The 17787-nt window shown below is 45.5% G+C and overlaps 1 protein-coding gene across 5 annotated transcripts in view; it reads right to left on the reverse strand.

The window, feature by feature from the left end:
- PLEKHG1 (pleckstrin homology and RhoGEF domain containing G1) overlaps nucleotides 1-17787 on the reverse strand; it is a 199364-nt gene that overhangs the window by 29135 nt on the left and 152442 nt on the right. For all 5 annotated transcript variants that reach the window (XM_012452308.2, XM_012452299.2, XM_012452322.2 and 2 more), the window contains exons 7-10: nucleotides 15384-15515; nucleotides 11632-11814; nucleotides 11443-11538; nucleotides 11188-11274 (exon numbers count right to left, since the gene is read on the reverse strand). In XM_012452308.2, the coding sequence (XP_012307731.2) occupies nucleotides 11188-11274; nucleotides 11443-11538; nucleotides 11632-11814; nucleotides 15384-15515 (498 nt within the window). The remainder of the gene's footprint in view (nucleotides 1-11187; nucleotides 11275-11442; nucleotides 11539-11631; nucleotides 11815-15383; nucleotides 15516-17787) is intronic.

Here is a 17787-nt window from a genome sequence, read left to right on the forward strand (position 1 = left end):
CGCTTCTGTGTGCCCCAGATTCTCCCAGGGTGGGACAGCCCTGAAGGACAATGTGATCTGTGATCCCAGCTCAGGCACTTCACTAGGTGGGTGCTCTCCCATCCCAGAATGTGCTTCCTCAACTGGACAGTGGGATCATGAAACCTCTCTTTCAGAATGGTCATTAGGACTCAATGATCAGCTCAACCAGCGAGTTCCGCACACCCTCCTAGGGCAGGGGTCCCTAACACCCGAGCCACAGACTGGTACTAGTTCATGGCCTGTTAGGAACCGGGCTGCACAGTGGGAGGTGAGTGGTGGGCAAGAGAGGGAAGCTTCATCTGAATTTACAGCCATTCCTCATGGCTCGCATTACAGCCTGAGCTCCGCCTCCCGGCAGATCAGAGGCAACATTAGATACTCATAAGAGCATGAACCCTACTGTGAATTATGCATGCGAGGGATCTAGGCTGCAGCACTCCTTATGAGAATCTAATGCCTGATGAGCTGAAGTGGAGCTGAGGCAGTGATGCTAGCACCGAGGAGCAGCTGCAAATGCAGAATAGCGTCAGCAGAGAGGTTTGACTGCACAGAGACCATAATAAATCAGTTGTTTGCAGATTCCTATCAAAACCCTGTCAGTGAGTGACAAGGGGCACTTAAGCTTCACCGTGGCAAGTGAGTTGATGTACTTCAATTGTACAGCTGCATCTGGTGCCCTTAAAAGTATGTTTGAGCTGGGCGCAGTGGCTCACACCTGCAATCCCAACACTTTGGGAGGCCGAGGCAGGCGGATCACCTGAGGTCGGGAGTTTGAGATTAGCCTGACCAACATGTTGAAACCCTGTCTCTACTAAAAATAAAAAATTAGCCAGGTGTGGTGGTATTTGCCTGTAGTCCCAGCTACTCAGGAAGCTGATGAGGCAGGAGAATCGCTTGAACCCAGGAGGCGGAGGTTGCAGCTAGCTGAGATCACACCACTGTATCCAGCCAGGGTGACAGAGTGAGACTGTCTCAAAAAAAAAAAAGTATGTTTGCAACAACTTCAAATCTCCATATATTCCAGATTAAAGTGAAGGCAGACATCCTGAGATTGCCACAAAAGCCTGAAAATCCTGCTTCCATTTCCAATGTCCTATCTTTGTGAAGCAGGGTTTTCTGCAGTGACAGCAACCAAAGAGAGATTACAGAGCAGACTGGACATAAGCAACACCCTGGGGGTGTCACTGTCTCCCGTCACCCCCAGATGGGACCTCTGGTTGCAGAAAAACAAGCTCAGGGCTCCCTCTGATTCTATGTCATGGTGAGCTATAGAACTATTTCATTCTATATTAGCATATACTAATAGAAATAAAATGCACAATAACTATAATGTGTTTTCATCATCCCAAACCACCCCCCGCCTCGGTCTGTGGAAAAACTGTCTTCCACAACACTAACCCCTGGTGCCCAAAAGGCTGAAGATCGCTATTCTAGGGGACTGTAGCCTTTCTTGCCTCATTAATGTTATTTTCATTTTTTAAAGGGTAGTATAATTTAACCTACAAAACACTATGCTAAACATAACTTTTAAATAATTTTAGGCTGGGTGTGGTGGCTCACGCCTGTAATCCTAGCACTTTGGGAGGCTGAGGCGGGCAGAACACCTGAGGTCAGGAGTTTGAGACCAGCCTGACCAACATGGAAAAACCCCGTCTCTACTAAAAACACAAAAAATTAGCCGAGTGTGGTGATGCATGCCTGCAATCCCAGCTACTCAGGAAGCTGAGGCAGGAGAATCGCTTGAACCCGGGAGGCAGAGGTTGCAGCGAGCTCAGATCACACCATTGCATTCCAGCCTGGGAGACAAGAATGAAACTCCATCTCAAGAAAAAAAAAAAAAAAGAAATTTACTCTATTTTGCTAAAACCTGTGATTTCGGCTAAGTGGCAATCACATTTGGATAAAAAGTGTGGGGCGGCGGTTGGGGGGGGACTCAACAGTCACCTTAATTTAGAGAAAACAAATGCTTCAATTTTTGTAACACTAATATTCATCTCTCTCGTACATTCAGAGTTTAATTTCAAACACAAATGTTAGCTCAGTCTCTGGGAAATGCAATTACAGAACCATGCTAATATATAAAATGCAAAATACCTTCACCTTTATTGTTAATTAATTTGGACAAGAGTTAAGTTTACTTACCACACATACTAATGGGCAATATAGCTATTTCCAAGAAGTTCCCTGGTATCTGGAAAGGTGATTTCAAGAAAATTTTTTTTTTAAGTCTTGACATTTAATTTTAAAAGTGCTGTTTCCAAGTTTTCCACTAGGTGTCAGCCAAGGACCCTCATTGAATTAAAAGAATGGAAGGGGTCGGGGCATATTGTGCTCATCCTGGTAATCCCAGCACTTTAGGAGGCTGAGGCGGGTGGATCACCTGAGGTCAGGAGTTCAAGAGCAGCCAGGCCAACATGGTGAAACCCTGTCTCTACCAAAAAAAAAAAAAAAAATTAGCTAGGTGTGGTGGTGGGCGCCTATAAACTCAGCTACTCACGAGGCTGAGGCAGGAGAATTGCTTGAACCTGGGAGGTGGAGGTTGCAGTGGGCAGAGATTGCGTCACTGCACTCCAGCCTGGCGACAAGAGCAAAACCCATAGAAGGAAGCAAGCAAGCAAGCAAGGCAGCGGGGAGGCTCTAACGAATGAGTTTCCCACAGCTGTATGACTAATGACACATTTGATGCTTAAAATTTCCCACTATGCATTTATTTCATAGAAATGATAGAAATACATTTTGAAAACTTTAGGAAAATAAATAATCTCGAGGAAAGATGCGGAAAGTTCACTTTAATAGCAATTCTGCTTAAATAGAAAATTATGATTATATTATAGTGAATAAAGTATATTAAACAAGTGTGTTTGAGGCTGGGTGTGGTGGCTTGTGCCTGTAATCCCAGGACTTTGGGAGGCTGAGGCTAGTGGATCACTTGAGGCCAGGAGTTCGAGACCAGCCTGGTCACCATGGCAAAACCCAGTCTCCACTAAAAATACAAAAATTAGCCAGGTGTGGTGGTGTGCACCAGTAGTCCCAGCTACTCAGGTGGCTGAGGCAGGAGAATCACTTGAACCTGGGAGGCGGAGGCTGCAGTGAGCAGAAATTGCACCACTGCACTCCAGCCTGGGTGACAGAGTGAGACCCTGTCTCAAAAAAAAAAAAAAAAAATGGTTTATTGCCAGTGGGAACAATATGGTTAAGATGCTCTTTGAAGCCAGATAGACTTGGTCATGTGCTAGTTATATAAACTCTGGCAGTTTATTTAATGTCTCTGACCCTATGCTTTTATTTCTCTAGATGAGAAGAAGAAGAACTACCTCATAACATATTTTGGTGAGGGTGTAGTAAGAATATAAAGAACTCAGCACAGTGTGTATGCTCAGTAAGTTGTAGCCGAACAGATGTTTTTAGATTGAAGGGACAGACAACTTGGGGAGAAAGTTCATGTCATATTGACTATATTCACCATCTGAACACTTGAAGGGAATTTCCTGGGATACACACACCAGCGTGGTAGAAAGAGGACAGGTATGTAAGGTGGCCTTGTTTTGTAATGGTCTATAGCTGCCTTTCAGAATCTTGTTAGCGATTTTGGTTTTCCCAGTAGACAGGTAAACAATAGGTGAGCACATCAAAGACGCTCTGCCATTGCTCAGAGGGCATCGTAAGGCATCAGGCCAGCAACCAAATGACTAACCATGAAGAAAACACAGTCCCCTCTCTGCATGAGCTCCCCTGCATCCCATAACACCCTGATGAAACGAAACTCATGCTCAAGTCCAAGTCCACACCTAGCACATTCATTTCCTGAGGACCGAATCATTGCTGGCAGCCCTGAGAAAAAGCTTCAAATGCTTGTCAAAATATAGACAGCAAAACAGACTCTCCTCTTTCTCAGAAATCTCAGCCCTTCTTATTTTCCACCCAGTTCAATTTTCATGATCATCATCCCATAGTCTGCTCCACCTCACTCCTCCCAGCCCCAACCTGGACCATTTCACCATCCCTGTGAGGAACCCACCCACCGCCCTCACCGTACTTCCTTGATCACTTTATCTCTAGTGACCTTTTCCTCCACTGCAGAGCAGCAACACAGAATCAGAACTACTTCCAGAACCTGATCACACTCAACACTGCCTCACCTCTAAGGCGGGACTCCAGAAGTCCCTTCTTCAACTACAGATTTGTACATTTCCGTCTCTCCAACATTAACTCCTGCTGAGCCAGTCTTTATTTCAATACTGCAGTCCCTCAGCACATGCCTCTGTTTTCAGCTGGTTCTCCTATCCACTCAGCCTGATGTCATACCCAGTCACTGCAACTGCGTGCCCACTGGCACCCTCCCCACCCTGGCCCTGAGAACCTTCCCCTACCAGCTCTGCTGGTTCCCAACCTGGAGGAACCCACACACACCATGGTATTCACCAGTAGTTTCCAAGTTGCTGAGCAGACTTTGAAATGACGTCATTGCACTGATTCATGGTGGCCAGCTTTAGCTGGGTCCTTGCTGCCTTTCACAAATTATTCTAGTCATCTCTAGGGACTGGTCCATTTTCTTTCTTTACTTTTTTTTTTGAGGCAACGTTTCACTCTTATTGCCCTATCTGGAGTGCAATGGCGTGATCTCGGTTCACCACAAGCTCTGCCTCCTGGATTCAAGTGATTCTCCTTCCTCAGACTCCAAGTAGCTGGGATTACAGGCATGCGCCACCACGCCTGGCTAATTTTGTATTTTCAGTAGAGACCAGGTTTCTCCATGTTGGCCAGGCTGGTCTCGAACTCCTGACCTCGTGATCCGCCTGCCTCTGCCTCCCAAAGTGCTGGGATTACAGGCATGAGCCACCATGCCTCACCCAACTTGTCCATTTTCTTTAGCAAGTGTTCTTCTGATCCCTTCCACTTTCCCTCAGATACCCCCAATCTCTGCTTCACTCTCCCAGCAGATGAGTTTATCACCTGCGTTAGTGAAATCAAACCCTTTGTCTTCTTGCAAATCCAACTCAAAGTTACTCCATCTTTCATCTTTTTCTCCCTTAGCTCAGAGAGATGCTTCCAGCCCTTTCCAAGATGAGCCCCTCTTCCTATGCATCCCACCCTCTTCCTTCCCACCTCCCCAGGCCTCGTTCCAACAGGAAGTGAGCCACCGTCTCCTCTTCCACCTCCCTTCTCCAGCCTGCCATCCCATCAGGGACTTGGCACTTGACTCAGACAAGAAGTCTTGATTTGCTCTTGCCTCTCTCTCCAAACTAGCATTTTTTTTTCCTTTTGTGAACTTCATATATTAAAAAGTCTATACCCATTCTGTTGCTTCTTAATCCCCCTTCTTCTTCAACCCACTTCGATCTCTCCCTTCTCTCTTAATTGCCAAATCTAAAATCTGCGTTTCTGTTTAAATTTCCTGGACTGGCCAGGTGCGGTGGCTCACACCTGTAATCCCATCACTTTGGGAGGCCGAGGGGGGCGGATAACCTGAGGTCGGGAGTTCAAAACAGGCCTGATCAACACAGAGAAATCCTGTCTCTACTAAAAATACAAAAAATTAGCCAGGCATGGTGGTGCATGCCTGTAATCCCAGCTACTCGGGAGACTGAGGCAGGAGAATCACTTCTTTTTTTTTTTTTTTTTTTTTGAGAGAGAGAATAGGAAAGAGGAAAAAGGAAGAGAAAGAGAGAGAGAGAATGGGGAGGAGGGAGAAGGAAAAGAAAGAGGGAGAGAGAATGGGAGTATTGCTTTCTTGCCCAGGCTAGAATGCAATTTAGTAATGGGTATTGAAAAGCTCTTTTATAGTGATAACTATACTTAATGATGTAGTCAGGAAGGAATAAGGGAAGAAGATAACAAACAAACAGCCAACCAATATTTAATTTAAACCTATGAAATGCTATGCGATTACTGAGGAGTGATTTACTTCCAATTATATAGTCACCTTTGGAATAGGTGTGAGGTGGTAATGTATGTTTTGTGTATTTGAAGTGGAGAGTTCTATAAATGTTTATTAAGTTTACTTGTTCCGGGTCTGAGTTCAAGTTCTGAATATCCTTGTTAATTTTCTATCTCGTTGATCTATAGAATCGTTAGCTCTTCTTGTTGCATTGATCCTTTTGCCATTATGTAATGTCCTTCTTTGCCTCTTTTGATCTTTGTTGCTTTAAAGTCTACTTTATCAGAGGCAAGAATTGCATCTCCTGCTTTTTGTTTATTAGTTTATTTTTACTCTCTGTTTGATTGGTAAATCTTCCTCCTTCTCTCTGAGTCTTTGTGTATTGTTGCATGTAAGATGGGCCCGGATGCAGCATACCGATGGGTTTTGGCTTTTTATCCAATTAAAATATATATAGGTTTAATACCGGCGTTTGATGCTAGCTGGCTGTTTTGCCCATTAGTTGATGTAAATTTTTTATTGTGTTAATGTTCTTTGCTTTTTGATATATTTTTGGAAAGGCTGATATTGGTTGTTCCTTTATATGTATAGTGCTTCTTTCAGAAGCTCTTGTAAAGCAGGCCTGGTGGTGGTGAACTCTCTAAGTACTTGTTTGTTCGCAAAAGATTTAATTTTTCCTTCGCTCATAAAGTTTAGTTTGGCTGGATAGGAAATTCTGGGTTGAAAGTTCTTTTCTTTAAGGATGTGAAATATTGGTCCCCACTCTTTTCTGGCTTGTAGGGTTTCTGCTGAGAGATCTGCTGTAAGTCTGATAGGTTTCCCTTTATGGGTAACCTGACCTTTCTCTCTGGCTGCCCTTAGTATTTTCTCCTTCATTTCAACCCTAATAAATCTGGCGATTATGTGCCTTGGGGTTGGTCTTCTTGAAGAATATCTTTGTGGTGTTCTCTGTATTACCTGGAGTTGAATGTTACCCTGCCTTGCCAGGTTAGGAAAATTTTCCTGAATGATATCCTGAAGAGTATTTTCCAACTTGGATTCATTCTCTTCATCACATTCAGGTACACCTATCAAACGTAAATTAGGTCTTTTCACATAGTCCGATATTTCCTGGAGACTTTGCTCATTCCTTTTCATCCTTTTTTCTGCATTCTTGTCTTCTCGTTTCATTTCACTGAGCTGGTCCTCGACTTCTGATATCCTTCCTTCTGCTTGATCAATTCGACTGTTTAAACTTGTGCATGCTTCGCGAAGTTCTCGTGTTGTGTTTTTCAGCTCCATCAATTCACTTATATTCTTCTCTAAATTGTCCATTCTCATTAACAGTTCGTCAAACCTTTTTTCAAGGTTCTTAGTTTCTTTGCATTGGGTTAGAACAAGTTCTTTTAATTCACAGAAGTTTCTTATCACCCACGTTTTGAAACCTGCTTCTGTTATTGGAACACACGTGTAATCTATTAAGCCTTGTTCCGTTACTGATGAGGAATTGCAATCCCCTGTAGAGGGAGAGGCATTCTGATTTTGAGTATTCTCTACCTTTTTACGCTGGTTTCTTCCCTTCATTATATATTTGTCCGTCTGTCGTCTTTATAATTACCGGCTTTCTAACTGGGTCTCTGACGTCCAACTTGTTGATTCCCTGCGCCGAGATCTGAGCAATCCACTGAGCCGGCCAAAACAGTGGTGTTAAGATTGATGGTGCTTTTCTGCCCGGGAATCTCCGGACTCTGCACCAAGAACTGGCGTGCTAAGGCACCAGCAAAACCACCACGCCGGCCACAAGAGTCGCCCTGGCGACCCGTGGAGCTCCTCCACTGGGAATCTCCTGGTCTGTGAGCAACAAATATTCGTCTGAAAGTGTGGCGTCCTCTCGTTCTTTGCGCTTTCACTGGGAGGTACGTGCCCGAGCTGCTAATCATCAGCCATCTTGGATCTCTCTCCGAGAATCACTTCTTGAACCCAGGAGGCAGAGGGTGCAGTGAGACGAGATTGTGCCATTGCACTGCAGCCTGGGCAACAAGAGTGAAACTCCATGTCAAAAAAAAAAAAAGAAAAATCTCGTGGACCGGCAGCCTTTGAGACAGTTCCCCGCTGTCTCTGAGATGTGCTTTTTCCTTGTTAGCACAGCGCCTTCCCCCAGCGCGTCCTCACGGTCTCTCTGCCACTCTTAAAGTGCTTTGTTTGGCTGTTCTCCAAATCCCCCACCCACCTGCAGATCTCTTAAGATGTTGAGATTCCCAAGGGTTCGTCTTTCTTTTACACATTTTTGTGGACCATCTTGTTAAACCTTTGGACTTCAATTACTGCATCTAGCAAGAGTCTCCTGATCCTTAGCTTCCAAGACCTGAATTTCCACCTGTGGCTGACCCTGCCCGGCAGCATGGGTGCCGGTGAGAGCGGCGGGTTCCTCTCTCTCGCTCCAATCTCACGAGTTCCTCTGGCTTTCCACCTGTCTCAGAACTCACATCACCATGCTCTCCTTCAACTCCTGACTTGGCCTTGTGGGCGAAATCCTGCCCCTGCCTCAGTGGCACGTTCTGCACTTGTCCCCTCTGTTGCTGTGGCTCCGTGGCAGCACCACTCAGCTCCTTTCCAGGCCATCGTGGTGGGTACTATCTTCTCCAGCCTCCAACCTCACTCCTGTCACTTATTTGTCACCCTGTCCCCAAAGTGACACTCTCAGGACACAGGGCTGACCTTGCCATCTTCCCTTCCTCCAAAGCCTGCAGTGATTTCCCAGTGTGAATACAGTTCAGGCTCCTCAGAGAGCATGCTCACAGTCCTCCGAGAGCTCCTGCCCTTCCCCTCCCTGCCTCCACTCCTGTGCCAGCCCCTGAAAACTCAGCCCTCGCATCCAGGTACCGCCTGTGTGCCCTGAATGCAGAGCATTCGTTCTCCCCTGTTTCCATTTATGTAGGTCTTTAGGTCTGGTTTCCTTTATTCCTTTTTCCCTACTTAATAAAAATATTCCTAAGACTGGGCACGGTGGCTTATTTATGCCTGTCATTCCAACACTTTGGAAAGGCTGAGGCGGGCAGATCACTGGAACCCAGGAGTTTGAAACCAGCCTGGGCAAGATAATGAGACCACACCTTAAAAAAAAATACAAAAATTAGGTCAGGTGTGGTGGCTCATGCCTGTAATCCTAGCACTTTGGGAGGCGGAGGCGGGTGGATCACGAGGTCAGGAGTTCGAGACCATCTTGGCCAATATGGTAAAACCCTGTCTCTACTAGAAAAATACAAAAATTAGCTGGAATCTTGGCAGGCACCTGCAGTCCCAGCTACTCGGGAGACTGAGGCAGGAGAATCGCTTGAACCCAGGAGGTGGAGGTTGCGGTGAGCCAAGATCGTGCCATTGCACTCCAGCCCGGCGACAGAGGGAGACACCATCTCAAAAAAAAAAAAAAAAACCCAACAAAAATTAGCTTGGTGTGGTGGTGCAGGCCTGTGGTCCAAGCCTGTGGTCCCAGCTCCTCTGGGAGGCTGAGGTAGTGGGATCTCTGGAGCCCAGAAGGTCGAGGCTGTAATGAGTTGATGTTTGTACAATTGCACTCCAGCCTGGGCGACAGAGTAATATCCCGTCTCAAAAAAAAAAAAAAAAAAAAATCCTTATCCCTCAAGACTGAGGTAAAGATATTTTCCTTCCTCTCTCCACTCAACTGAATTGAACACTTTATTCTTCCACACCACCTAAGTTATACTCTATTACGTCTTCATGGTTGGCAAACAGTTCATGGCTTGGCAGCTGGCTCTCCATCTAAGATTCCTTCGTGGCCAAATCTGTATCTTGTCTCCCAAGCACCTGCATGGGACCCAGCTTTACACACATAGGTGCTTCATGCACCTTTGAATAATTCTCATAACTCCATCTTCTTTTAAGCCCCAAAAGGAAAAACACCACCACCTCCACGGAGTCTGTCACTCATGTAAATCTTTTTTTTTCTTTTTTTTTTGAGATGGAGTCTCCTCTGTCGCCCAGGCTAGAGTGCAGTGGTACGATCTTGGCTCACTGCAACCTCTACCTCCTGGGCTCAAGCAATTCTCCTATCTCAGCCTCCTGAGTAGCTAGGACTACAGGTGTATGTCACCATGCATGGCTAATTTTTGTATTTTTTAGTAGAGACGGGATTTCACTAGATTGGTCAGGCTGGTTTTGAACTCCTGACCTCAGGTGATGGTCCCAAAGTGCTGGGATTACAGGTGTGAACCACCACCACGCCTGGCCTTTTTTTTTTTTTTCTTTTTGGGATGGGATCTCGTCCTGTTACCCAGGCTGGAGTGCAATGGTGCAATCTCAGCTCACTGTAACCTCCACCCCCTGGGTTCAGGCGATTCTCCTGCCTCAGCCTCCTGAGTAGCTGGGACTATAGGGGCATGCCACCACACCTGGCTAATTTTTGTACATATATATATTTTTTGAGACAGAGTTTTGCTCTTGTTTCCCAGGCTGGAGTGCAATGGCACCATCTCAGCTCACTGCAACCTCTGCCTCCCAGGATCAAGCAATTCTCCTGCCGCAGCCTCTGGAGTAGCTGAGAATACAGGCATGTGTCATCACGCCTGGTAGTAGAGACGGGGTTTTTCCATGTTGGTCAGGCTATTCTCAAACTCCTGACCTCAGGTGATCTGCCTGCCTCAGCCTCTCAAAATGCTGGGATTACAGGCATGAGCCACTGTGCCTGGTTTAATTTTTGCATTTTTAGTAGAGATGGGGATTCACCATGCTGCCCAGGCTGGTCTTGAACTCTGGACTTCAGGTGATCTGCCTGCCTCGGCCTCCCAAAGTGCTAGCATTACAGGTGTGAGCCACTACATCTGGCCCCATGTGAATCTTTTTGATGCTAATGGCTAGTTTAGCTGAGATGTAGTTCCTACATATACTATCTCTCCATTTTCTTTTTCTTTTTTTTGAGGCAGGGTCTTGCTGGGTCAGGCTGGAGTTCAGTGACGCAATCTCAGCTCACTGCAACCTCCGCCTCCTGGACCCAAGCGATCCTCCCACCTCAGCCTCCCAGAGTAGCTGGGACTACAAGTTTGTGCAACCAGGCTAGGGGCTAAATTTTCTAATTTTTGTAGAGACAGTGGTCTCGCTTTGTTACCCAGGGTGGTCTCGAACTCCTAGGCTCAAGTGATCCACCTGCTGTGGCCTCCCAAAGTGCTGGGATTACAGGCATGAGCCACTATGCCAGCCTCTCTATTTTGAGGTTGAACATTTTATCCTATCAGGATGCCTTGCTGGGATTTGATCTCTCTCCCGTTTGATGGTGCATTGATTCAGTGTCCCACCTTAGCTGGAATCTTGGCTGCGTGGTTCTCCAGAATCAGTCTCTTTAGGTGCAGAACCCAGAGGCGTTTGTCTTGCTGGGATTTGGCCTGCCAAGACAAGATGTGGACAGTCAGACAACTTGATTCTACCACCCACAGGACCCTCTGATGAGATGGGAATTGACCATGTGGCCAGAAGGCTCTCGAAAAGCCACCTGGCATATAGCATTCATTGTTCACAAAGGGGCTCGTGGGGAGGCCCGGGCCTGCCGTTACCTGGACTGTGTGCTGCAGCTTGGGATTCTTGTAGTGGAAGACACTGAAGCTGAGTGGCTCCTTTGGAATCACCTCCACGAGCATGAGGTTGCCACACTGGAGCAGAGAGAGCAGAGAGGGTGAGGCACGCTTGGGAGGGAACGGAACTGGGGATCTGAGTCCCTGCCCGTGGCCAGCGTGCAGACCTACCAGGATGTGAGCTTTGTACGTAAACGTGTCATCTCTCTTCTTCGTGATGAGCAGCAGCTTGTCGAAGAGGAAGAGCGTCCGTTCGTTCTTGGCTCGCTGGAGGCGGAAGGTTCCCTCAAGCACCAGCTCCCCGTAGCTGGTCAGGTCTGGCCCCTTCCAGTTAGTGAGCAAACTCTGTATCTCCTGAGAAAGGGAATGGGGCCACAGCACTTAACAGGAAGCAGCCGCCAGGCACCAAGGGCTTGGTGGCTCATCTGTTGAGCCTCAAGAATGGTGACAAATCATCCCTGATGGAGTCTAACAATCTACATGGTATCTGATGGTCTATGGTATAAATCTGCATTTACAGGTGGTGCCACTTAAGGGTTAACAGAACTGAATCAGGCTGTTAGTTGATGAGCTGCTAATTACTTATTTCCCTTCCTTAATCATGCCATGATATGGCTCATAACAGCTGTTACATTTTTCAAAAGCCAGGTCCAGGGGCCACCAGTATGGGACCTTCTCAGGCAGGCCTCCTTCCCTTGATTTTTTTGTTTGTTTGTTTGTTTTATTTTTTTGAGTCGGAGTGTCGCTCTGTTGCCCAGGCTAGAGGGAAGTGGTGTGATCTCGGCTCACTTCAACCCCCACCTCCCTGGTTCAGGCGATTCTCGTGCCTCAGCTCCTGAGTACCTGGGATTACAGGTGCCCACCTTCATGCCTGGCAATTTTTTTTTTTTTTTTTTTTTTGTATTTTTAGTAGAGACAGGGTTTCTCCATGTTGGCCAGGCTGGTCTTCTACTCCTGACCTCAAATGGCCTGCCCATCTGGACCTCCACAAGTTCTGGGATTACAGATGTGAGTCACCGTGCCTGGCTCCTTCCCTTGATTTTTCTCACCCCCTCTTCTCTGGGAAGAAAACCTGCAGAGCTGTTGAAGACTTTCTTCCAGATACTGAAGTTCATTCATACCACACAGAAGAAATTCAAAACTAGAGCCTATAAAAAATCAGCCCTGTCATTTTCTCAGAAATTTCCTGAGTTTAAATTTACTTACTCAGGGAAAGGAAATGAACCTTTGCACCTAACTTACATTTTAGTGCTTTTTTATTCAAATTTTAAATTTTTATGGGTACACACTAGGTGTATATATTGATGGGGTACATGAGATATTCTGACAGGCATACAATACATAATAAACACATCAGGGTAAACGGGCCTCTGTCATCTCCAGCATTTATCATTTCTTTGTGTTACAAACATTGCTATTATACTTTCAGTTATTTTATAAATTATTGTTGATTATAATCCCCTTGTTGTGCTATCAAATATGAGATCTTGTTAATTTTTTTTTTTTTTTGAGACGGAGTCTTGCTCTGTTACCCAGGCTGGAGTGTAGTGGTGCCATCTCGGCTCACTGCAACCTCTGCCTCCTGGGTTCAAGTGATTCTCCTGCCTTAGCCTCTCAAGTAGCTGGGATTACAGGCATCTGCCACCATGCCTGGCTAATTTTTGTATTTTTAGTAGAGATGGGTTTCACCATGTTGGCCAAGCTGGCCTCAAACCCCCAACCTCAGGTGATCTGCTTGCCTCAGCCTCCCAAAGTGCTGGGATTACAGGTGTGAGCCATCGCGCCTGGCCCCCATTTAAAATTTTCTAACCTTGGTTGACCATCAAGCAATGAAATTGCGGAAATGCGGCAAATGAAATTGCGGAAAGTGAAACTGTGGAGCTGGGGCAGGGGGGCGGGCGGGGGCGGGGGGACGACTGTATTCAATAGATTCTGACATTATGTCTGCAAAACACTTGTATGATAAAGCGTTAAAGTTTCGTTGCTGTTGCAAAACACAAAAGCAGCCTGGAAGATCAGCATGTCATCTTCCTCTGATTTTTGATCGTCAGTAGCATCACACCACACTCTGGCTGCCTATACCCGAAACCTACAGTTTGTTCTGATTTACGAGCCAAACAATGTATCTTTTTTCCTGAGTTAGGCAAGGCCAGTCTGCGTAGGGTCAAGTCACTTTGGGCTTTTCTGTCTCTCTCTAGGGACAGCCAGGAGCCTGGAACTGGCCTCTGGGCCCACACAGCCTCTTGTTTTGTTTTTAATAGTGCATTTTGTCAGGCGAGGTGGCTCACACCTGTAATCTCAGCACTTTGGGAGGTTGAGGCGGGTGGATCATGAGATCAGGAGATCGAGACCATCCTTGCCAACATGGTGAAACACTGTCTCTACTAAAATACAAAAATGTAGCTGGGCGTGGTGACGCCCACCTGCAGTCCCAGCTACTCGGCAGGGTGAGGCAGGGGAATCGCTTGAACCGGGGAGTTGGAGGTTGCAGTGAGCTGAGATCATGCCACTGCACTCCAGCCTGGTGATAGAGCAAGACTCTGTCTCAAAAAAAAAAAAAAATAGTGCATCTATTGAGGTGCCCAGGGCATGATCACTGGCTCAACATCTGTCAAAACATCCTGAGGCTTTAGGGCTTAAAATGTTCATGCTGGATAGGCCTTTAGCAAACTTCTCTGTCTTATTTTAAAAATGAGGAGGCCGGGCGCGGTGGCTCAAGCCTGTAATCCCAGCACTTTGGGAGGCCGAGGCGGGTGGATCACGAGGTCAAGAGATCGAGACCATCCTGGTCAACATGGTGAAACCCCGTCTCTACTAATACAAAAAATTAGCTGGGCACGGTGGCGCGTGCCTGTAATCCCAGCTACTCAGGAGGCTGAGGCAGGAGAATTGCCTGAACCCAGGAGGCGGAGGTTGCGGTGAGCCGAGATCGCGCCATTGCACTCCAGCCTGGGTAACGAGCGAAACTCCGTCTCCAAAAAAAAAAAAAAAAAAAAATGAGGAAACTGCTGGGTGTGGTGACTCAAGCTTGTAATCCCAGCACTTTAGGAGGCCCAGGTGGGTGGACAACCTGAGGTTAGGAGTTCGAGACAAGCCTGGCCAACCTGGTGAAACCTTGTCTCTAGTAAAAATACAAAATTAGCTGGGTGTGGTGGTGTGCCCCTTAATCCCAACTACTAAGGAGGCTTAGGCAGGAGGATCACTTGAATCTCAGAGGCCAAGGTTGCAGTGAGCTGAGATCATGCCACTGTACTCCAGCCTGGATGACAAGAGTGAAACTTCGCCCCCTTCCCTCCTGCCCCAAAAAAGGGAAATGGGAATGACGTGCTGGAGGGTCACTTCCCACGTGAAACTATAAAGGAGCTGGTTCAGCCTTGGCCCCCCTTACTCCGCATCCCCTGCCTACGACCACCCACACATCACCTCATGGTTTTGCAGGAACTGGTAGCAGAGGAATAAAGGCTTAAAAAGTCTTTACATAGTTTAGGGAAAGTTGCTTTCAACAAGAATTACTAACTTTGGCTGGGAGTGGTGGCTCACGCCTGTAATCCAAGCACTTTGGAAGCCAAGGCGGGCAGATCACCTGAGGTCGGGAGTTCAAGACCAGCCTAACCAACATGGTGAAACCCCATCTTTAAAAAAAAAAAATAAAGAATTACTAACTTTGCAATTAATAGAAGTAGAAGACTCCAAATTTTAACTTAGATCATCAAAGGAGCTATAAGCAAACAATTAGCTTAAAAATTATAACGTCACTTTCTTTTAAATAGCCATAGTAGACAATGATTGGTATTACTGGTGTCCTGAACTGCTTTCAGGGAGAACTACGCTGAAGGCCGTGAATGTAGTGCAGTACCTGAGCAGCCTTAATATTTTACTGGGAAAACAGTGAGTCAGGACACCTGCAAACCTCGCGGGCTCACCTGTAACCGGACCGCGTGCTCGTGTTTCCGCTTCATGTCATTGATGTGCCAGGCGACTCGCTGCATTGTGTCTATAGCATCAAGCACCACATCATAGCCTTCTGTATCCTTATCAAGGTGATTTTCTATTTCCTTCAACAAAAAAGAATGAGGTTTTTTTTTCCATTTTTTTCATACAGCCAGTGAAAAAAATGGCACCTCTATGATTAGTTCCTTATATTTTATTTTTGCCTATTTATTTATACACTACCGGCTGGGTGGGAGGCTGAGGTGGGTAGATCACCTGAGGTCCAGAGTTCGAGACCAGCCTGGCCAAAATGGCAAAACCCCATCTCTCCTAAAAATACAAAAGTTAGCTGGGTATGTTGGTGGGCGCCTGTAGTCCCAGCTACTCGGAAGGCTGAGGCAGGGGAATCACTTGAACCTGGGAGACAGAGGTTGCAGTGAGCTTAGATTGGGCCACTGCACTCCAGACTCGGTGACAAAGTGAGACTCTGCCTTAAAAAAAAAAATTCTTACAGACTACCATCATTCTTTAAGATTTTGAGGCCAGAAATAACCTGCAACAAAATGGTAAGACAAGGAAAAAAAAAATAAAATAAAATAAAACAGGGATAGAAAAGATAAAAGTAGAATAGGATTCCAGGATAAATAGGATAAAATACAACACGCATGTAGCCCACTGAGTCTCATAGTGGTATTACAGTTACTATAATAGATACGTGGAGTTCTGAGCTTCCTGGTGGCCAATGTAATGCAGTTCTCAGTAATATAGTTCTCACTCTCACAAGATCAAATGCATGCTTATTTTTTCCCCTTATTTATTTAGGAAGCAAAGTGTTCCATACGGGACCTTAATATTTAACAGAACAAAAATATAGTGAAAATTATCTTTAAAAAATTATCTCTATAGCAAGTACATGTTCCTGTAGTCAAGGTTTTAAAGGCCAAATGAAGTTCACTAAAGACAATCCTTCCAAGTGTCAAGAAAAATCTCATGGTTTTAGCACTCAGTAGTCTGATGGTCGGAAGTATGTTACATTAGCAATCACCATACCACTGGAGGCCTACAGTCCCAGGAGAGAGGGACAGGATCTTTGTTTAGTTCTTTTACGCACATAAGACATCTGTCCCTAGATCCTCAGGAGTCTAAGGATAGAGACTATTGTATATAGTTCCTTTGATTCTTTACCTTCTCCACAGTGCCCAGCAGAGAGCTGGGTGGTAAATAGGTGCTTATTAAATTGAAACTATTGCCTTCTTAAAAACAACAATGACAGTAATCCTATAGTAGCACTTAAAACAGTAAGAAAACATTGTAGTCAATTAGATAGTTCCTGTGACATTTATCATACATAATCAGCTAATGGGTGGAGGTTCAATGTTATGGTACCACTTGAAGGCTAGTCCTATTACTTTATGGTAACAATTTAAATCTTTGTTTACTTTTACTGAGTAGTCAAGTTTTTCATCTAGCTAGAAACTGCGAAGGAATTTACATTTTCTTTCCATACTTGGACTCGGCTGTTAACAAGGTCCTAAATGGCAAATTTAAAAATATAATGATTTCTTCTTTTAGCCTGAGAGACAAGTGTGTTCATCAGTAAACAAACTGGGAAGTATAGAGGCTATTTCTATGGGGATTTTCATGGATAGCAACATAACTTTGAAATGATGTGAATGACATAGAGGGAGCCATCTAATCAACTATAAAAACAGAAAACACTTCAAAAGCAACCAGAAGTTAGTTTTGGATTAATCCAACCACTGTTCTTTCTTTTTTCTTCATTGCCAGCTCTTAATATGGAAGATAAAGGCTGTTTTTCCTATTAATTAACGTTTTGTAAGTATCTTAACTTGTTGTCTCACATGATTAGCTGAGATCTTAAACTTTCCTTTTTACTGAAGGCCATCTTACTGTCTAGAAGACCATTTAGAGATTTTTGAGACACATTAGTCTCAGACGTTATATTAACAGAATTCAGCAGAGATGTGTCCTGCACAAATGTTATTTATTTAAGAATTATTTAGTGGCTCACACCTGTAATCCCAGCACTTTGGCAGGCCAAGGTGGGTGGATTACCTGAGGTCAGGAGTTTGAGACCAGCCTGACCAACATGGTGAAACCCCATCTCCACTAAAAATACAAAAATTAGCTGGGTGTGATGGCAGGCGCTGGTAGTCCAGCTACTTGGGAGGCTGAGACATTAGAATTGCTTGAACCAAAGAGGTAGAGGTTGCAGTGACAGTGAGCTGAGATCATGCCACTGCACTCCAGCCTGGGTGACAGAGTGAGACTCCGTCTCAAACAACAACAACAACAACAAAAAGAATTATTTGGGGCTGGGCACGGTGGCTCATGGCTGTAATCCCAGCACTTTGGGAGGCCGAGGTGGGCAGATCA

The sequence above is a fragment of the Aotus nancymaae genome, unplaced genomic scaffold (assembly GCF_030222135.1).
Source record: "Aotus nancymaae isolate 86718 unplaced genomic scaffold, 86718_ANA_hifiasm-v0.15.2.pri h1tg000040l, whole genome shotgun sequence".
NCBI lineage: Eukaryota > Metazoa > Chordata > Mammalia > Primates > Aotidae > Aotus > Aotus nancymaae.